The sequence below is a fragment of the Silurus aristotelis genome (genome assembly GCF_946808225.1).
Source record: "Silurus aristotelis genome assembly, chromosome: 11".
In the NCBI taxonomy this organism is placed as follows: Eukaryota; Metazoa; Chordata; class Actinopteri; order Siluriformes; family Siluridae; genus Silurus; species Silurus aristotelis.
Genome location: NC_139584.1, coordinates 19,274,776 through 19,296,348, shown reverse-complemented (window position 1 = coordinate 19,296,348; position 21,573 = coordinate 19,274,776). Strand labels below are relative to the sequence as shown.

The window sequence follows — 21,573 nt, the reverse complement described above, 5'->3', positions numbered from 1 at the left end:
TCTCGACAACCATTCAACACTTTTCGTCTCTCTCCTCTGTGGATTAATGTCAATAAAGGAGATAAATCACTTGTTGGCACCTTGTGACAATGCATTTCTGTATAATACAACACTTGAACCACATTAACACTGCATACATACGGCCCACTTGATAAATCCTTACATTCTAAACCCACTTGCACATAAAACCTACAACAGAACATCTCATAGTCTCAGAACTGTTTACAAAGTGGAATAAAGTTGATTTATACACTTCTTCTTCTTCTTCTTCTTCTTCTTCTTCTTCTTTTGGCTGCTCCCATTAGGGGTCGCCACAGCGGATCATCCGTGTCCAAACCATCTCAATCTTGCCTCCCTAACCTTGTCACCAAAACATCCTACATGCGCTGTCCCTCTAATAAACTCATTTCTAATCTTGTCCATCCTCATCACTCCCAACGAAAACCTTAACATCTTCAGCTCTGCTACCTCCAGCTCCACCTCCTGTCTTCTACTCAATGCCACTGTCTCTAATCCATACAACATCGCAGGTCTCACCACAGTCCTATAAACTTTCCCTTTCATTCTTGCAGATACTCTTCTATCACAAATCACTCCTGTCACTCTTCTCCACCCACTCCACCCTGCCTGCACTCTTTTCTTTACTTCTCTAACACACTCTCCTTTACTTTGCACTGTTGACCCCAGGTACCTGAACTCCACCTTCTCCACCTCTTCTCCCTGCAACCGCACCACTCCACTGCCCTCCCTCTCATTCACACACATGTACTCTGTCTTACTCCTACTGACTTTCATTCCCCTTCTCTCCAGCGCATATCTCCACCTCTCCAGGCTCTTCTCAACCTGCTTACTACTCTCACCACAAAATCACAATATCATCCGCAAACATCATAGTCCAGGGAGACTCCTGTCTGACCTCGTCCGTCAACCTGTCCATCACCACTGCAAACAGGAAAGGGCTCAGGGCCAATCCTTGATGTAGTCCAACCCTCACCCTGAACCAGTCTGTCGTTCCTACTGCACACTTCACTGCTGTCACACTGTCCTCATACATGTCCTGCACCACCCTCACATACTTCTCTGACACACCTGACTTCCTAATACAATACCACAACTCCTCTCTCAGCACCCTGTCATATGCTTTCTCTAAATCCAAAAATACACAATGCAATTCCTTGTGTCCTTCTCTATACTTCTCCATCAACATCCTCAAAGCAAATAAGGCATCTGTGGTGCTCTTCCTCGGCATGAAACCATACTGTTGCTCACAGATGGTCACCTCTTCTCTCAGCCTGGCTTCCACTACTCTTTCCCATAACTTCATGGTGTGACTGATCAACTTGATTCCCCTGTAGTTACCGCAGGTCTGTACATCTCCCTTATGCTTAAAGATCGTTACCAGCACACTCGTTCTCCATTCCTCAGGCATCCTCTCACCTTCCAGAATCTTGTTAAACAATCTGGTTAAAAACTCCTCTGCCATCTCCCCTAAACATCTCCATGCTTCAATAGGTATGTCATCTGGTCCAACCGACTTTCCACTCTTCATCCTCTTAATCGCTGATCTCACTTCCTCCTTATTAATCCTATCTACATCCTGCTTTACCAACTCCACATCATCCAACCTTCTCTCTCTCTCATTTTCCTCATTCATCAGCTGCTCAAAATACTCCCTCCACCTACTCAACACACTCTCCTCACTAGTCAACACATTTCCATCTCCATCCTTTATTGCTCTAACTTGCAGCACATCCTTTCCAGCTCGGTCCCTCTGTCTGGCCAATCGGTACAAATCCTTTTCTCCCTCCTTAGTGTCCAACCTCTAATACAGCTCCTCATATGCCTTTTCCTTGGCTTTTGCCACATCCCTCTTTACCTGCTGCCGCATCTCCTTGTACTCCTGCCTGATTTTCTCATCACTCTGTCTATCCCACTTCTGTTTTGCCAACCTCTTACTCCTTATGCTCTCCTGCACTTCCTCATTCCACCACCACGTCTCCTTGTCTTGCTTTCTATTTCCAGATGTCACGCCAAGTACTTTTCTAGCTGCCGCCCACATTCCTCTCCTTAAAACCATACCTACCCATCACCTCCTCATCACCTCTGTTCCCTTCACCTACATGCCCATTAAAGTCTGCCCCAATCACCAATCGTTCTTCCCTAGGTACACCATCTACCACTTCATCAAATTCACTCCAGAATCTTTCCTTCTCCTCCATCTCACAGCCAACTTGTGGAGCATAGGCACTGATGACATTTATCATCATCCCTTCAACTTCCACCTTCACGATCATCACCCTATCAGAAACTCTCTTCACCTCCACTACACTCTTACTGTACTCTTCCTTCAGAATCACCCCTACACCATTTCTCTTTCCATCCACACCATGATAAAACAGTTTAAACCCACCTCCAATGTTCCTGGCCTTACTCCCTTTCCACTTGGTCTCCTGAACACACAACATATCTACCTTTCTCCTCTCCATCAAATCAGCTACCTCTCTCCCTTTACCAGTCATAGTACCAACATTTAAAGTACCAACCCGAACCTCCACTCTCCTACACTGCTCCTTTCCCTGCCGTCTCTGTAGACGTCTTCCTCGTCTCCTTCTCCTCCTTCGGCCAACAGTAGCCCAATTTCCACCGGTACCCTGTCGACTAACGATACCTGTGGCGATCGTTGATAACCCGGGCCTCGACCGATCCGGTATGAAATTCTCATTTGTGATCTGCATATTTGATTTGGCACATGTTTTACAATGAATGCCCTTCCTAACGCAACCCTTCCCATTTACCCGGGCTTGGGACCGGCACTAAGAGTGCACTGGCTTGTGCATCCATAATGGCTGGGTTTGATTTAAAAATTTTGGAGTGATTTAGATGAAGTGGTAGATGGTGTACCTAGAAATGAACGATTGGTGATTGGGGCAGACTTAATGGACATGTAGGTGAAGGGAACAGAGGTGATGAGGAGGTTATGGGTAGGTATGGCCTAAAGGAGAGGAATGTGGAAGGGCAGATGGTGGTAGATTTTGCTAAAAGGATGGTAATGGCAGTGGTGAACACTTATTTTAAGAAGAAAGAGGATCATAGAGTGACGTATAAGAGTGGAAGGAGGTGCACACAGGTGGATTATGTTCTATGTAGGAGATGCAACCTGAAGGAGATTGGAGACTGTAAAGTGTTGGCAGGGGACAGTGTAGCTAGACAGCTTCGGATGGTGGTCTGTAGGATGGTTTTAGAGGGGAAGAAGAAGAGGAGGAGAGTGAGGACTGACAGAAGAATAAGATGGTGGAAACTGAAGGAGGAAGATTATAGTGTGAGGTTCAGGGAAGAGGTCAGACAGATGCTCGGTGGTGGTGAAGAGGTGCTGGATGATTAGGTAACTACTGCAGGAGTGATGAGGGAGGCAGCTAGAAAAGTACTTGGTGTGACATCTGGAAATAGAAAGGAAGACAAAGAGATGTGGTGGTGGAATGAGGAAGTGCAGGAGAGCATAAGGGGAAAGAGGTTGACAAAACAGAAGTGGGATCGACAGGGTGATGAGAAAAGTAGGCAGGAGTACAAGGAGATGCGAAAGCAGGTGAAGAGGGATGTGGCGAAAGCCAAGGAAAAGGAATATGAGGAGCTGTATGAAAGGTTGAACACTAAGGAAGGAGAAAAGGATTTCTACCAATTGGCCAGGCAGAGAGACCGAGCTGGGAAGGATGTGTTGCAATTTCGAGCAATAAAGGATGGAAATGGACATGTGTTGACTAGTAAGGAGAGTGTGTTGAGAAGGTGGAGGCAGTATTTTGAGCAGCTGATGAACGAGGAAAATGAGAGAGAGAGAAGTTTGGATGATGTGGAGTTAGTAAAGCAGGAAGTGGATAGGATTAGTAAAGAGGAAGTGAGAGCAGCGATTAAGAGGATGAAGAGTGGAAAGTTGGTTGGACCAGATGACATACCGGTAGAAGCATGGAGATGTTTAGGAGAGATGGCATTAGAGTTTTTAACCAAATTGTTTAACAAGATTCTGGAGGGTGAGAGGATGCCTGAGGAATGGAGAAGGAGTGTGCTGGTAACAATCTTTAAGCATAAGGGAGATGTACAGACCTGCGGTAACTACAGGGGAATCAAGTTGATCAGTCACACTATGAAGTTATGGGAAAGAGTAGTGGAAGCCAGGCTGAGAGAAGAGGTGACCATCTGTGAGCAGCAGTATGGTTTCATGCCGAGGAAGAGCACCACAGATGCATTATTTGCTTTGAGAATGTTGATAGAAAAGTATAGAGAAGGACAGAAGGAATTGCATTGGGTATTTGTGGATTTAGAGAAAGCATACAACAGGGTGCTAAGAGAGGAGTTGTGGTATTGTATGTGTGTCAGAGAAGTATGTGAGGGTGGTGCAGGACATGTATGAGGACAGTGTGACAGCAGTGAAGTGTGCAGTAGGAACGACAGACTGGTTCAAGGTGAAGGTTGGATTGCATCAGGGATCGACCCTGAGCCCTTTCCTGTTCGCAGTGGTGATGGACAGGCTGACGGACGAGGTTAGACAGGAGTCTCCCTGGACTATGATGTTTGCGGATGATATTGTAATTTGTGGTGAAAGTAGTGAGCAGGTTGAAAAGAGCCTGGAGAGGTGGAGGTACGCGCTGGAGAGAAGGGGAATGAAAGTCAGTAGGAGTAAGACAGAGTACATGTGCATAAATGAGAGGGAGGGCAGTGGAATGGTTCAGGTACCTGGGGTCAACAGTGCAAAGCAATGGAGAGTGTGTTACAGAAGTAAAGAAAAGAGTGCAGGCAGGGTGGAGTGGGTGGTAAAGAGTGACAGGAGTGATTTGTGATAGTAGGGTATCTGCCAGAATGAAAGGGAAAGTTTATAGGACTGTATTGAGACCTGCGATGTTGTATGGATTAGAGACAGTGGCATTGAATAAAAGGCAGAAGGTGGAGCTGGAGGTAGCTGAGCTGAAGATGTTAAGGTTTTCGTTGGGAGTGACGAGGATGGACTAGATTAGAAATGAGTTTATAAGAGGGACAGCGCATGTAGGATGTTTTGGAGACAAGGTGACGGAGGCGAGATTGAGATGGTTTGGACATGTGCAGAGGAGGGACATGAGTTATATTGGTAGGAGAATGCTGAGGATGGAGCCACCAGGAAGGAGGAAAAGAGGAAGGCCAAGGAGGAGGTTCATGGATGTGGTAAGGGAAGACATGCAGGTAGTTGGTGTGAAAGAGGCAGATGTAGAGGACAGGGTGGTATGGAGATAGATGATCCGCTGTGGCGACCCCTAATAGGAGAAGCCGAAAGAAGAAGAAGATTTATATTGCACTCATCGCTCGTTAAATTTACATTTCCTGCTGCCCTCTTAGCAACAAACATAGACCAATGCAATGCTTATTAGCAGCTACTTTTAGATAATTTTTACATACATTAAAACCCACTTAACAGTACACAAGTCCAGTGCATGCATTCATTCCATCTGGAAGCAGAACCCTCACAATGTTCTTTTAATTAGAGGGGTCTTTCTTAGGTGTCCTTACCACCATGAGTCATCCCCAGGCAACAGCACAAACTAAATATATATTAATCAAAACTGCTTACCTTTTTAGGTGACCACCTGTTTGTGCTGCTCACCAAGAACGCCCACGGTGATCAGCCACACCTTTCTAACCCCCACGTTGGGCACCAAATGTTGTAGAAATGACTCAGAGTCACAGGTTTTGTTTCCAGAAGATGACGGCCTATATTATCACTAAACAAAAGCCGGAGTTGGTCCGCCGAGCAACTCCCTTTCCACTCACAATCCCACTTTATTTATACCTGGACCACAAATGCATGTCCATACATCCCTATTCTCCATCCATACATTGTTCACCCAACATTTGTATCTCATTTAGGGCCCCCTTAAACATACAATGGTGGCACCCAAATGTCTGAGTACAGACACACACATAAACTATACTATTTTATGTATAGATACCATACGTCACATTCCTGTACACACACACACATCAGGAGAACATTTTAATGTTATATACACACGTTGCATATTCATATTTGATTAACTGTATTCTTCTACAACCCAGACAAAGGTGCAAACTGTTGTTTTATATTAGGTGTAAGGTAATTTTTTTTTTTTCACCAAATGGTTACAACTTCCAAAGTATTCTGGGGTTATTACTGTAAGAAATAAGAGATAAGTACATAAAATATCTTAATGAAGAAGAAATTTATTACAGCATTAATAACTACAGCAGTGACAAAATACATGAAGTACTTTGGATTTATCTGACTCAAAAAGAAGCCTGGACAATTCCTGCTCAGACAATTTATACTTTTCTTCCTGCTTATAATGTAAATGGGATTTAGTCTAAAATGCGAATTAAGTGTAATAACTGAGTAATGGCCCAAATGGCCATGCGATATTGTTTATCCAGATGTCTGAAAATGGTTATCACTGTCATGAACACCATTAATTTCAGAAAAAGTTACACACTAAATCATCTAAAGTAAAATATATGGTGTTACGTGTCTGTGCTGTTTTTTTCTACTTTACCATTGTTTAGACACCCTTGGTAGAGGAGAGGTGCCACCCATTGTATTTTTCTGATAGCGTAGACTAGTGTAGTCAGCTAGTCTGTTGCTGTTTGTTAGTTAGGTTAAGCTTCCAAAATACAGCCTAGAGTAGACCTTTTTCCTATGTTCATTTCTTTGGCACTGTCCATGTTCTTTTGCCTGTGTGAGTCTAGTCTTCTTGACTCTGTTAAATACTTTTGAAATCTGTTTGTTACTTTGCTGCACTTGACCATTAAAGCAATAACTACTCTAAACTCTAGTCCTACTATTATTTTTTTCAACACTGTCTTTATTAATTTGAAACTTTAAGAGGACCGGAAAAGGTAGGTAGTTTGTAAATGGAAACTTACAGATCATTGGATGAGACACCTGTCATTCACCTGTATATCTTGACTGACAGGTGTCTTGTCCAATGATCTGTAAATTAACGTTCACAATCTATACCTACCTTTTCCGGTTTGTCTGAATCGGTGCACGAAACACATTAACAAATCCAAAAAACACAAAGACAAGCCAGACAAACCGGAAAAGCTAGGTATAGTTTGCGAATGGAAACTTACAGATCATTGGACGAGACACCTGTCATTCAAAATATACAGGAAGTACAACTTTTTTTCCCCTTTTATTTATTTATTTATTTATTTATTTATTTATTTATTTATTTATTTATTTATTTATTTATTTATTTATGTTATTTATTTATGTTTTTATTAAGCAATTAACCATATACAAACAACTTGGCAATAACATGTACAATTTACATTACAATACACAGAACAGGTGCATAAAAATACAAATATATACACATACATAAATACAATTTATAATAATAATCATCAAATTAAAGTAAAAAAAGGGTAAAAATAAACAGGGCTATGGTTTATTCTGTAAATCATATTTTTCTATAAAGGACAAAAGATTCATTGCATTTTTCTTTCTAATCACTTTTAGGTCTGTTGTGAAAGAAATAAACTCATTATAAAATGCAAAAAAAAACAAAAAACGGTGGTTTCAAGTATTTCGATTTTGTATATAAAATTTTCCCATCAGAAGTATATTATTAACAAGAAAGTCGTCTCTGTTATTGTTTATCACAGCTTGGGTTCCTTGGTGGTCTAATGGTTAGGACACCTGTCAGTCAAGATATACAGGTGAATGACAGGTGTCTCGTCCAATGATTTGTAAGTTTCCATTCACAAACTACCTACCTTTTCCGGTTTGTCTGAATCGTTGCACGAAACACATTACCAAATCCAAAAAACACAACGACAAGCCAGACAAACCGGAAAAGGTAGGTATAGTTTGTAAATGGAAACTTACAGATCATTGGACGAGACACCTGTCACTCACCTGTATATCTTGACTGACAGGTGTCTTGTCCAATGATCTGCTACCTTTTCCGGTTTGTCTGGTTTGTCGTTGTGTTTTTTGGATTTGTTAATGTGTTTTGGAATTTGTTAATTTGTTTTCGGATTTGTTAATTTGTTTTTGAATTTGTTAATTTGTTTTCGGATTTGTTAATTTGTTTTTGAATTTGTTAATTTGTTTTTGGATTTGTTATTTTGTTTTTGGATTTGTTAGTGTTTTCTAATTTGTTAATGTGTTTTTGGATTTGTTGTTTTGTTTTTGAATTTGTTGATTTTTTTTTGGATTTGTTGATTTGTTTTTTGAATTTGTTAATTTTTTTTTCGATTTGTTGATTTGTTTTTTGAATTTGTTAATTTGTTTTTCGATTTGTTGATTTGTTTTTGGATTTGTTAATTTGTTTTTGGATTTGTTAATTTGTTTTTGGATTTGTTAATTTGTTTTTGGATTTGTTAATGTGTTTTGCACTTCTCGGCCACCGTAGAAAACAAAAAATATATATATTATTACAATAATAACACAAGTAAATAATATAAACAAAAAAAATGAAATAAAAGGGAAGGGGGAAGGTTTACATACTGTCAGGGAACGACCAGCTTCAAATCTCCTCAACACCCCGCCCGCACGGAGCTAATCACCCTCTTACTAAGTGCCGGCACCTGGCGCTCATTATCATCAGACCTATATATAGCTCTACCTTCCTCAGATCTATTTGTGTTTTTATATATATATATATATATATATATATATATATATATATATATATATATATATATATATATATATATACACACACACAAATATATACATACATACGTACACATACATACACATGTACACACACACCCAAAACACATTTTGTCAAAAACAATGGCACATCAATATCCAAAATTACCCAGAAAATAGACTCGGATCGTCCACCTTCAAAAAACCTATAAAGGGATTCCATATTCTGAAAAACTTTTCAGGTTTTCTTTTAACAATATATGTGAGTTTTTCCAAAGCCAAACAATGAGACAGTTCTTGTAACCATAGTTTAAAATGAGGGCTTCCTCTATTTTTCCAATGACGAGCTAATACCAGTTTTGCTTGTAATAAAGAGAATATAATTTTTTTTTTTGTCAGACCTAGTAAAGGTGCACGTTACAGGGAAAATATTTAGTATACAGAGTTTAGGACACTTGGAATTGTTTTGTTTCAACAACAGGGATAAAAAATCTAAAACTTTTTTCCAAAAACATTCAACTTGGGGGCATTTCCATAAACAGTAAAATAAAGTTAATTTCTCTAGATTACATTTTATACATTGATTGGGAATGTTGGGATAAGATTTGTCTAGTAATTCAGGAGTGCTGTATACTATCATAATCCATTTATATTGAAGAAGCTTGAAATAATTTGTATTAATTGTCTAAGTTTGGGTCTTTAGACAGATACACTGCCACTCATCTTCTGTTATATTTTCATTTATATCTCGACACCATGTTTATCTTAAGTACTTTCCTTGCACTTAGTGGAGATTAGTCTATAAAGCATAGGAATTTCCCTACCACATTGAAGTGGTCTAAAGTAACTTTTTCTAAAGGAGATAGATCCAGCAATAAAGAGGAATTATGAATCTTGTTAATAAAATTTCTAATTTGGAGATATTTAAAAAAATGTGTTTTAGGTAGATCAAACTTTTTTTTAATTCTTGGAAACTAAGCATAGTTTCATTACTAAATAAATCTCCCACCTTACACAAACCTTTTGTTGCTCAAATTTTGAATCCAGCATCATGTGTCCCAGGTGCAAAGTTAGTATTACCCCAAATAGGGGTAATTTGTGATAATTGAGGAACCTCCCCAAGATGTTTCAAGACTTCATACCATACCACAAAAGTATTTTGATCAAAAAGATTTTAAGTAGCTTTTTCAATTTAGGTAGGGGTGCCGAGTACAAATTCAGATTCAAGGTCTGGATATACAGGCCTCAATCCATAGCCAAGGGATAGACTTTTCATCTATGAACCAAAACATTGCTGCTCTTAGCTGAGCTGCCCAGTAATACCATTTAAGATTATGCAGCTGCAACCCTCGTTCATATGGTAAATACAAAAGAGAGACCCTCGGTCTAGGACGCCGGTTTACCCAAATGAAATCGGAAAAAAGCGGTAGGTAGCAGGAATCCACCTGCCACAGCCCCCTTCGGCGGCTGTCATGCTGCCACTTTCTCTGAAGCTCCCGGCTTCAATCACCCACACCTGGGACTCATTAAGCACTCATGGCTAACGCCGTTGTTCTGTTCCAGGTCTCCAGAGTGGGCATCGTTTGGTTCCGGCTCTCCACCGGGGATGCCGCTCTGCCTCGTGTCCTTCTTGGTCTTCCCCGGTTCCGCTGCAATTCTAACTGGATCCCCTTCGACCCTGGACGGACGGTGAGGCCCTTCTCCAAGTAGGGGGGCGGGAGGGGGTGGGGGGAATGTCAGGAATCCACCTGCCATGCTCCCTTCAGCGGCTGTCATGCTGCCGCTTTCTCTGAAGCTCCCGGCCTTAATCACACACACCTGGGACTTTTTCCCGGTAAGCTCCTACATAAATCCCTCACTCACACTTACTCCCTGTCTGTTATTGTATGTTCGTATGTGTATGCGTATCCCTACACGTTCCCTTCTGTTCGGACTCCTCTATCCTGCTACAGCTAGGTTTTTCCTCAAGCGCACCTCGAACTACTCCTTCCTCCCTTTCGCTTGTTCCAGGATTGTGTGGACGTCGCCCCTCCAGGGCGTCCCAAGGATATTACTCTCTCTATCTCTTAGGAGATAGGCTTCCACCTCTGTTCATCGCCGCATGACAGTAGGAATTGACTGAAATTGGACTCCCCAAACTCTTGTACCTTTCATTTTAAGTATATTAATACGTCCAATTTGAGATATTGGCAGAAGTGACCACTTATTAATTGACTCAGTGATTAATTTAGTTATGTAATTATAATTAATGGGGTCCAAATTATATATGTCTGGGATAGTTTTAATGCCAAGATACAGAAAACCTTCATTAACATTCATAAATGGGGTTTGAACTGGGGGTTTAAGACGTTCAGATTCTTTAAGAAATAAAATCATAGACTTGGACTCATTTATTTTATAGCCCGAGAAAGATCCAAATATTTTAATTAGACTAAATAGACATGGTATGAATGTACATAAGTTGGAGAGAAATAATATAATATCATCAGCATATAAAGCTAATTTAATTTCAAGATTATTAATTGTAATCCCTGATATATCTTTATTTCTTTGTATTGCACTAGCCAAAGGTTCAATAGCAATGTAAAAAGGAGTGGTGACAGTGGGCATCCCTGGCATGTGCCTCGTAATAGCTGAAACGATTTGGAGATTATATTGTTAGTCAATATCTCTGCAGTCGGATTTACATATAAAATTTTGATCCATTTTCTAAAATAAGAACCAAAACCAAAACAGGACGGGATATCAAAAAGATAGCCCCACTCCACACTATCAAAAGCCTTCTTGGCATCTAGGGAGAGCAAAGCAGTATAAGCGTCTCTTTTTTGAAGTGTATGACATTTAACACGCGTGTCTACCTTTCACAAAGCCATTTTGATCAAGATCAATCAATGATGACAAATATTTATCAAGTCTACTAGCTAAGACTTTAGCAATTATCTTAGTGTCTGAATTTAAGAGACTAATGGGTCTATAAGGACCATATTTCGTGGGGTCTTTCCCTGGTTTAAGAATTAAAGTTATGAGGGCAGAGCGCATGGACAAAGGGAGTTCTTTGTAATTAAATGATTCCTTCAACATTTCAATCATTGGGGTTATCAATTTGTTGTGAAAGACCTTATTCATGTCTATAGGCAGACCATCTGGGCCCTGGGCTTTCCCACTATTCATAGAATTAATAGCTGCAAGTCTGCTTTTTCAATTGGTTGATCAAATGATATGGAGTCTTCCTCAGACAGTGAGATGTAAGAATTACAGACTGCCTCAACCCAGATTCCACCCTACGCTATATCAAAATAAGCTCAACCGCAAAATGGCTTACATTTCACAAAAGTAGTTATGTAGAATTTCAGTTGTATCAATCAGAATCATAGACATAATTTATTCAGTCTGGGAGAAGCAGCAAGCCCCAAGGACTATCTCTAACCAAAAGGTATCTGAGACCATGATTATCATTTACACAATACCCCTTCCTGACCTGCTGGGGGGCCGGCACCAGCAAAGGTGCGAATACTGGTGATTACCACCTGCTGACCTCCGCCCCCGAGAATGGTCTTCCCCAGCCTTTTGTTTCCTCACGCATGTCCTATATCTAATTTACATTTAAAGGAAACTTCGGTCTATTCTTCAAAGGGAAGAACAATATAAAATATCTGGGCAGAGTTTTCTCTGGGTTCTTTCCTGACTCCGATGAACCCAAAGTGCTTCATGTATTTTGTCACTGCTACGCTGTTATAAACTTCTTCATTACGATCTTCGTTGTCCTCATCATTTTTTCTTACATTGGCGAGCCACCCAGTGAGGGATTTCCGAAAAAAAAAAAAAAAAAAAAAAAAAAAGCGGGGAAAGGTAAGAAAAGGGTTTCTTTCTTCTATGCTTTTATTTTATTTCAGGGAATCCCTTGTTTTAAAAAATCTAGAAAAGAAAGATTTTAAGGGCAGAAAAATATTTAGTTTATTCAGTATAAGCAGGAGGAGTTCTTAAGCCAATTCTGTACATTTCTGTGTAAGATTCTAACGGAACTGAATCAGCCCGACGTAGTGTGGCGGCAGAGTTGTATTGGAATTTTATTGTTTCTAAAGTAACTGAAGCAAAGTGCTTAAGTTTATAAGTTTCTAAAGTAATTGAAACTTTCTGTGAGAGTACTATTACAGTTTCTGACGTAAGTGAAACTGGTAATAGTGTAAAGAGCGCGACGCACAGCGGCTCTATAAAGTTTAACAGTAACCCGAAGTACTGTGGTTGTCCGACGCACTGTGACACTGTTTTAAACTCATGTTTTAAGCCCGAAGTACTGTGGCTACGTACTGGTTTAGGATATAACGCAGTCTTGTGACAACGGAATATTTTGAACAGTTTGTTGTATTATTGTAAAAGTTCAATCGGTACATTAACTCACGGCTATTTATAGGCAACTACGTAATGTACGGTTGGTAAAAAAAAAAAAAAAACGCGTATATAATAAGTTTGTCCGACGGACTGTGACACTGTTTTAAACACATAGTGTGGTTTTGTTTTGTATTTTGACAGCGTTGCATCTATAACTGTTTGTGGTATATTATTAAAGTTGACTCATTGTGTACTACAACTATTGTTGCTGTGAATAAATAGACAAACGGTCATATTAAAGTATCTGCATAACGTGTAGTTGTAACTTTGAAGTATTTTTGAAAAATGGAAGAGCTGATTATTAAGTACATCGCTAAACACGGCTCACAAGGGATGTTTGATGGAATAGAGAAGGTTGATGATAAGCCATATGAGTGGGCTGTGTCTAAGTTTGAGAATTATCCCAAAATGCCTAGGAATAAAAAAGGTAAAATTGCAAACACCATTCAGGGAGTTTTTGCCTCCTATAAGGTAACTAGGAGGAGGCTGGATGAGTTACAGGCTAAAAAATAAGCAGCTTCATTCCAGACTCAGCATCGGAGACATTTTGATTAAAAATTACCAAGTCAGTGAAACAATATGGAAAGAAGGAAAAATCAGAATGCAGAAAGAGATCGCATTTCTGAAAACAAACAACAGTATGCTTCAATCATCTGTTGAAAGTTTGTTTAATGATTTGGAGGAAGCTAAGGCTGCCTGCCAATTTATGATAAAGAATACCTCAAGTGAGGATTCTCAAGGTAAAAGGTTGGTAGATGTCAATAGTGAAAGCTCTGACTATACAGTTAGATTTCCAGTAGCACCAATTTATGTAACTACGACTGTGAGAGCTAATGAAGGAGGGGAGGAGCCAATGGTCTCGACTCTGGTCAGAGGGTTTAGCCCCAATGAACTAGAAACTGTGATTAAGAATATTGGGAAATTTGATCCTGTAAAACAGGATCCCTTAGATTTTCTGAATAACCTGGAACGATATGCCGACATTTACAAATGTACGGATGGTGACACATGCATTTTGTTAACCCTTTGTTTGCCTGACACCTTGTCTGGAGCCTTAACTCAGAAAGTAAAGGACAGAAATGCTAATAAGTTTGAGAGGAAACAGGCACTGCTTGAAGTGTTAGGGCTGATGTCAGTTAACTGGGATAAAATAGCTAACATTCACATGCGAGAGGGGAGCACCCAGTGGCATTTTCTGAGCGATTATTTAATGCCTTTAAAACTTTCAGTGGCAATCCTGATATTACTCAGAATGATGTTAGCTTCAAATCTGCCTTGATTAAGAAGTGCGATACCCTCACCCACTCTGCTATAGCAATGCATGTGACACATTTATCTGAATACAATGACATTATTACTAAGATGATACAGTTTTACAGTAGTAATTCTAGTTCAAAGATGTCTCATCCTGTATCAGCACTAGATGTTGAGAAGTCAGACTTTAAGGCCACAGAAGAATGTGAGCAATTGAAGTTGCATCATAAGCAAAGTAAATTTTGTTCCTTTTGCCACAAGATTGGCCACATAGTCCACAAATGCTGGTCTTTAGGAAAGGGACGTCCACCACCCTATTTCCTTCGACGCAGAAATATGCATTCTGATAACCCAGATCAGGTAACTGTGCATCTAAAAGAAACTTCATGTGAACTCACAGCAGTATTCAATAAGGCTATGGGGTAAAATGGTTAGCTGTCCCCTAAGAGTAAAAGCTCTGTTTGCTAATGTTGCCTTGGTTAACGATTTACTGCATTTTATGCATTTCGGTCCCGACAAAGATTTCTGTGATGTCCAAGTAGTATTTAGTTTAAAGCAACTTCGAAATTTAGCTTATATTGTTAAAATGACAGTCCTTGCAGTTGTTCTTATGGAAACATATGCTATAAATTACACCTGTAGTGAACATAGATGTAGACTAATCTGAATTTAGCTGGTGTGGAACAGTTGTTAATGTGCTCAAGTGCATTTAGGCTAATATAGCTAAAGTTTTTACTGTTGTGTATTCATTTCGACTATTGCAGGCTTTGTGATGCTGTAGTTGTTAATGCACTGTAATACATTTACACCAAAGTAATTAAAAATTGTCGCATAAGACTGGATTTGGGGTAGAATTGTAGCATTTAGGCCTTTCAGAGCTGTAAATGTTAACCATAATCAGTAATCTTATGTTGGAGATTTAAACTACAATTTGATAATGATCTAGCTAAGTTTTGTCCTATTAGCCATGTTTTAAAGTGACTGCTGACAAGCTAAGATAAGAGGAAAGGTCTAAGTTTGTATGTCGATAGAAACCGCTGAGCTAATAGAACAATTATTTAGTCATTAGATTATTCAATGTGTGTGTGTTAACTATGTTGAACCAATCTCTCAAGGTGGAATTGTATGGGTTATTTCTACCATAAGTAACACCAACAATGCCACAGTAAAGAATACAGTTAACTGCTGAATTTTAACATGTAATGCTTCTCCCACAGCATTTAGAGGTGCTGCACCTTCAACTTAAGTGATGCTTTGGTAATGGGCTTTCATCCCTTTCAATATTTATTTATTGTTAATGTGCTCAGTGTTTTCAGAGGAAACTCCAGATACGCTGAGAACTTTTATGTGTGAAAAGGGGAGGCAGGCAATTCTTTCTGTTTCCCTGAGTTTTTCAGAATCACCAAACAAAAATGGCTGAACGGATGGTAGCATTGTCCTTTCCAGTGACGAGAATGATGCAAGAATACGCAGAGCTACAACCAGCACTTCCTGCTGGTTCGGTGAAGACGAGACCATATCAACAGACATCATTCGAACCAGAAGAGAAATTAGTTTGATAAAAAAATATCCCAGAATTGTATTTTTCCTATTCCGGTTTAATTTGGGATGTAACTTTTAAGATCACTGTATGTATGTTATATTCCTTATTATTGGCAAATATTATGTTGTATGTGTTCCATGTTAAGATGTCAGATTTCAGACAATTCTAAGATCACTATAGGACATTCCCATTGTTTATGAAAGACTTTACTGTTTGTCTATGTAATTTTCCTATTTTTGACAGTGTATTATATTCTATTGTATTTGTTTTATGTTAAGATGTCAGATTGCATATGATTCAATATTCAATGTAGGAGGCCTCTATTGGTTATGATGGTTCCTGAAGGCCTCTATTCCAAACCCAGATTAAATTTTACATATAGCCAAATATTTTATAGAGATATGTCTAATACGTTTCATCAATTGGATGAAACAGGTGTGCCTAAATTGATGACCCAATGATGGATAAGATTTTACATATAACAAAAATTTTTGTAGAAACCTGCATTGTAAGCATGCCGAATGGGATGAAGCGATAACCGGTGTGCATGAGGTGAATGTTCCAATGACGGGTAAGATTCTCTGAGGGCCAAAGGAGGACAACCTAAGGCAGGGCTTCACCGCCACTGGGCACCTGCCTAAGACAGGAGGTGTAATCTGTGTAAAGGGAGTGGATGTGATGCTTCAGGGCCAAAAGCATCAAAGGGGGGACTGTAAGAATTACAGACTGCCTCAACCCAGATTCCACCCTACGCTATATAAAAATAAGCTCAACCGCAAAATGGCTTACATTTCACAAAAGTAGTTGTGTAGAATTTCAGTTGTATCAATCAGAATCATAGACATAATTTAATCAGTCTGGGAGAAGCAGCAAGCCCCAAGGACTATCTCTAACCAAAAGGTATCTGAGACCATGATTATCATTTACACAATACCCCTTCCTGACCTGCTGGGGGGCCGGCACCAGCAAAGGTGCGAATACTGGTGATTACCACCTGCTGACCTCCGCCCCCGAGAGTGGTCTTCCCCAGCCTTTTGTTTCCTCACGCATATCCTATATCTAATTTACATTTAAAGGAAACTTCGGTCTATTCTTCAAAGGGAAGAACAATATAAAATATCTGGGCAGAGTTTTCTCTGGGTTCTTTCCTGACTCCGATGAACCCAAAGTGCTTCATGTATTTTGTCACTGCTACGCTGTTATAAACTTCTTCATTACGATCTTCGTTGTCCTCATCATTTTTTCTTACAGAGATTAACTGAGTCTCTTCCAAGAATGTTTTATAAAGATGGGTATTCCTTGGGGAAAATGATTTATAACATTATCTTCATAATAGTTTTGAAAAACCTTATTAATTTCATTGGGGATCTCGGTCTTTTGTTCATCTATAATCACATTTACATTTTGTTGAGCCTTGATACACCATGCCAACAGCTTTCCAGCCTTTTCTCCTTGGTAATATGTTTGTTTGAGTCTATTAGAAGAGATGCCATTAAATTCTGCTTTATGCAAAAAAGTTCCTGTCGAAGTTCAGGAGTATCTTTTCTAAGAATTTCTTCTTTTAAATCCTTAATATTTTGCTCCAATTCTGTCATTTTAGGATAAGTTCTATTGGTCTTGGAACTAGTAAAGCTGACCACTAATATAGGCCTGAAATGCCTCCCATCTTATTGAAGCAGAGATGCATGATCTGATAAAATAATACTACTATATTCACAATTAGATATATATTCAATCAGGACCCTTGAAATAAGAAATTAGTCTATTCTGGAGTAAGTATTAAAAGATGAGGAGTAGCAAAGAAAATTCTCTCCTTGCTGGATTTTGAAACCTCCAGATATACGTTAAATTAAGGTCCTTTATGTATTGATTTAGTATATTCCTACTCTGTGAATGTGAAGCATCGATACCAGTAGAACGGTCCAAACCAGGATTTAAGGTGGAATTAAAATCCCCACCAACTATTAAATTACTCTGAAGAGAGGACAAAATAAAGAAAATATTATGAAAAAATTGTGGTTAATCTCTGTTTGGACCGTAAACATTCACAAAATTAAAATATTCATTAAGCATCCTACCTGCAACAATAACGTATCTTCCAGATGGATCACAAAAAGTTTTTAATACCTGAAATTGTTGAAAACTGAATTTATGTATCAGCACAGCAACCCCTCTTAAATGTGAGCTTTAGGATGCAGCTAAAACATGGCCGGGCCATCTTCTATGTAATTTAATGACTTAATCTGGCAGTAAGTGTGTTTCCTGTAGGAACAATATTTTAGAATTTAGATATTTAACTCTATTTATCACTTGCTTTAATTAAATTGGATTACAGAGCCCCCAAACATTCCTTGATGTCAGTGTAAAACTAAAAGCCATTGACATTTACAAAAAAATGTAATAATATACACATATTGATAGTCTAATTATTATAATGACCTGAACCACTGTGCACCCTGTACCAATTTTGGATTGAACAAAAATGTAGTGGACAATTGAAGTGTGTAAGTATACATGCATTCCCAGTAAGGCAAGAAAGAGGAAAAAAGGGGGAAGGAGGAGAAGAAAAATAAAAAATAAATAAAAATAACAAACACAAAAAATTAACATCCGAACCACTATAACACAAAGTAACTTCCCAGCACACACATTACTAAAAAAGTGATGTAATGTTTGGGAGAGTTAAAGACGTGACAACAGTCTCCATAGGTGACCAGAAGTTTGGCGGGGAAAATCATCCCGTACTTAATCTTCCTTCTCAGAAGATCTCGCCTTTTTACGTCGTCAAATCGCCTTCGTTGTTTCAACACCTCGGGTGATACGTTAGGAAAACACATGATGCAGTGATTCTGGAACATCACCGTACCTTTCTCCCGAGCTGCTCTCAATACTCTGACTTTGTCGGCATAATTGAGAAACTTTAGTATCATTGTTTTTTGCCTTGTTGGTGTATTTCCAGTTTGATTACCACTGGGTAACCTGTGTGCCCGTTTAATGATCACCTGTGCCGGGAAAGAGTCCGCACCCAGAACCTGAGGGAGCCAGTTTTCCAAAAATGAGGCAGGATTATTTCCCTCAATTCCGTTTGGAAGTCCCAGAATGCGAATATTAGAGCGCTGGCTTCTACATTCGGCCAAGTCAAGAGCAGAAGCGGGATCCGATACAGTTTTATCGACTTTGGAAACCCTGCCTTGAAGATCGCCAATGTCATCTTCGGTTTGGAAAAACAAGTATTTTGGTCATCAGGCTTGGTAATTATGGAAATCCACAGAGAGTGTTGAGCAACCCGACATAACCGGAAGTCCCTGGTCCTACAATTTTGTCCAAACATCCCGCAACAACTAAATGGTTATTGTTCCCACACTCCCCTAGGCCTAGCCAAGGTGGGAACGTAACATATGGTTAAATGAGTAAGAGATTAACTAAACCCAAATGGGTAATATAATAAAATTATAAATTTGGCACAACACTGTCAAATTGTATAAATCTAGAAGTATCTGGTCAGTGTCTAAGTAGTGCTAGATCTAATTGTTATATCTTGTATTTAAGCCTCAAAGCCTCTCACTCATTGTCTCATATTTGGTGGTGTGTTTGTTCATACTCTAGTAAATTTTTTTTTTTTTCATTAGTCTAGTCATTTTGAGTGTTTCAATGATAAATACAATGTATTTGTAATAATTAAACATAAATAATATAAAACATAATACAAATATATACCTTCCCTCATCTTTGCTTTATTCTTATTTAATTTATAAAACAATTAACATGTACTTAGTTCTATAGACCATAATCACATAGCCAATGTTTGCTTGGGGTTTGATACATTCTGATAATGAGCCTGAAATACACTTATATTAGTTACAGTTATATGAGGAGAAACAAAATGCATGTTCTGATCGTTTTTGTTGATAAGTAACTAGTGGCAGGCAAATTACACCCATGGAGCAGGTATATGCAAAAACCCTAGGGGAAGATCAAATTTCCATTACACAAGCATATTTATTACACCTTGTCCAAACTGCAAAATATAAGTTACTTATGTGGAAGGGGAAAGCGCTGTCACAATGGTAATGTACAAATGTTTTGAGATTTAAAAAGAAAAAATACATGTAGTCTATTTGATAAATGATTACATAACTTATTTATTTAATTAATTTATCAAAACAAGCCAACTACTGCATATCATAAAAATAAGAAATAATTAGATACTATGTTTTTATAGGAAAATATAAACATCACATTTAAAAATCTGGGAAAAATAATGAATAATTTGTATCTGTGAAAATTTTTATTAGATAATAACTGAACAAAACATGTTTTCAAAAAGTTGAAGTTAAATTCATTGTTGTTGATTGGTATGTGTTTCTGAACAAAAAAATGTGATAAATATGTTGCTGAGATTAAATCTAGTAGCTTTAAATCTTAGTAGCTTTATTTTCTGTTGAGTATCACCTATACTAGAGTGACTTAGCTGAGACTATAAAAACAATGAATTATGAAGAGCAAATTAATTTAAAGCCTATTATTTGTGTGACAGCCCAACCTATTGTTAATTATATTGCTAATATAGAAAACTAATTGTAGAATTCAACAGTTTCATGGTATTCTTTAGGATGATTATATAGGTTTATAATAGACTATTTTGGGAATTCTGCTCTTTAGGATACAGTACCATTGCAGTATATACTTACATATTATTATACATATATTACTTTGCATATATAGTAACTGAAACAATTTCAATTAACTATTAGATTTTATTTTTGATTTTGTGTGCTCAATGCTATTGAATTAAATAAACCAAACATTTAAAACCCTTAAACCCTTCATACTTTAGACATTTTAACCCCTTTAACATTTGTAAAAGCAGAAAGATTTTAATTGCATAATAGATAGAAGTTAGGATAGAAGTTTATTTTTGGGATAGCTCTGCTGGCACACTGGATAAGGCCTATGAAGTTTGATGACCCACTGTTGAATCTATTATACATATTCAGATGTACAATTGGCAACTATCCTTTATGTTTTTCCTGCTTCCTTCTTCTTTGCATATTTTCTTCTGACTCCTTGTACCAGGAAGTGGAGATGTGAGAACAGACCTCTGTGAAAAAAAATGTCATTGTTACAAAAAATTATATATATATATATATATATATATATATATATATATATATATATATATATATATATATATATATATATATGAGTTATATATATGAATTATATAAATTAATTTCTGTAGAAGGGAAAAAAGCCTTTAAATAAATGAGTAAATACCTTTCTGGGTAACCAAGAGACATACACCAGCATTACCTTAAATGTCTTTTTCAGTGTTGAAAAGCATACTAAACACTCTGATCTGTGTATCGTGTTATGACCCAGTCTACATAGGGTTAGACAAACTGTCTGATTAAAGACACAGGGTGGCAGATTCAAGATTGATATATGAAGTATATTGTATCCTGATTGATATAAAGGAGCACAAACACTGAGATATTGCAAAATTTGTGTTCAGGGAGGATCAAGGCAAAATTAACAAACAAAAAACTGCTCTCAGTTATCTACAAAATAAAAACATGAAATTAAATACAAACTGAGCTCCCTCACCAAAATCTGCTGTGGTGAAGGTGCTCAATGGCAGGTGCCAGTGATGCATTGGGTGGTTTTGACCAGTTTTTTAAGGGCTTTCCCATCAAACATAGTGGAGATGCCATACCATACAGTAATGGAG

General features: G+C 38.3%; 1 protein-coding gene and 1 long non-coding RNA gene across 5 annotated transcripts in view; one reads left to right on the top strand and one right to left on the bottom strand.

Annotated features, from left to right (window-relative positions):
* Nucleotides 1–365: 365 nt before the first annotated feature.
* On the bottom strand, nt 366–1,980 carry LOC310733417. Its single transcript, XR_014535729.1, has 3 exons — nt 1,626–1,980; nt 906–1,182; nt 366–503 (listed from the first exon to the last, which is right to left on the bottom strand). It is a non-coding gene; the product is annotated as an uncharacterized lncRNA (long non-coding RNA).
* Nucleotides 1,981–19,618: 17,638 nt separating this feature from the next.
* Nucleotides 19,619–21,573, top strand: part of LOC310733348 (SH2 domain-containing protein 6) — a 135,095-nt gene continuing 133,140 nt past the window's right edge. For all 4 annotated transcript variants that reach the window (XM_083554565.1, XM_083554563.1, XM_083554564.1 and 1 more), the window contains exon 1: nt 19,619–19,909. In XM_083554565.1, coding sequence (XP_083410691.1) covers nt 19,907–19,909 — 3 coding nt within the window. In that variant the 5' untranslated portion in view covers nt 19,619–19,906. The remainder of the gene's footprint in view (nt 19,910–21,573) is intronic.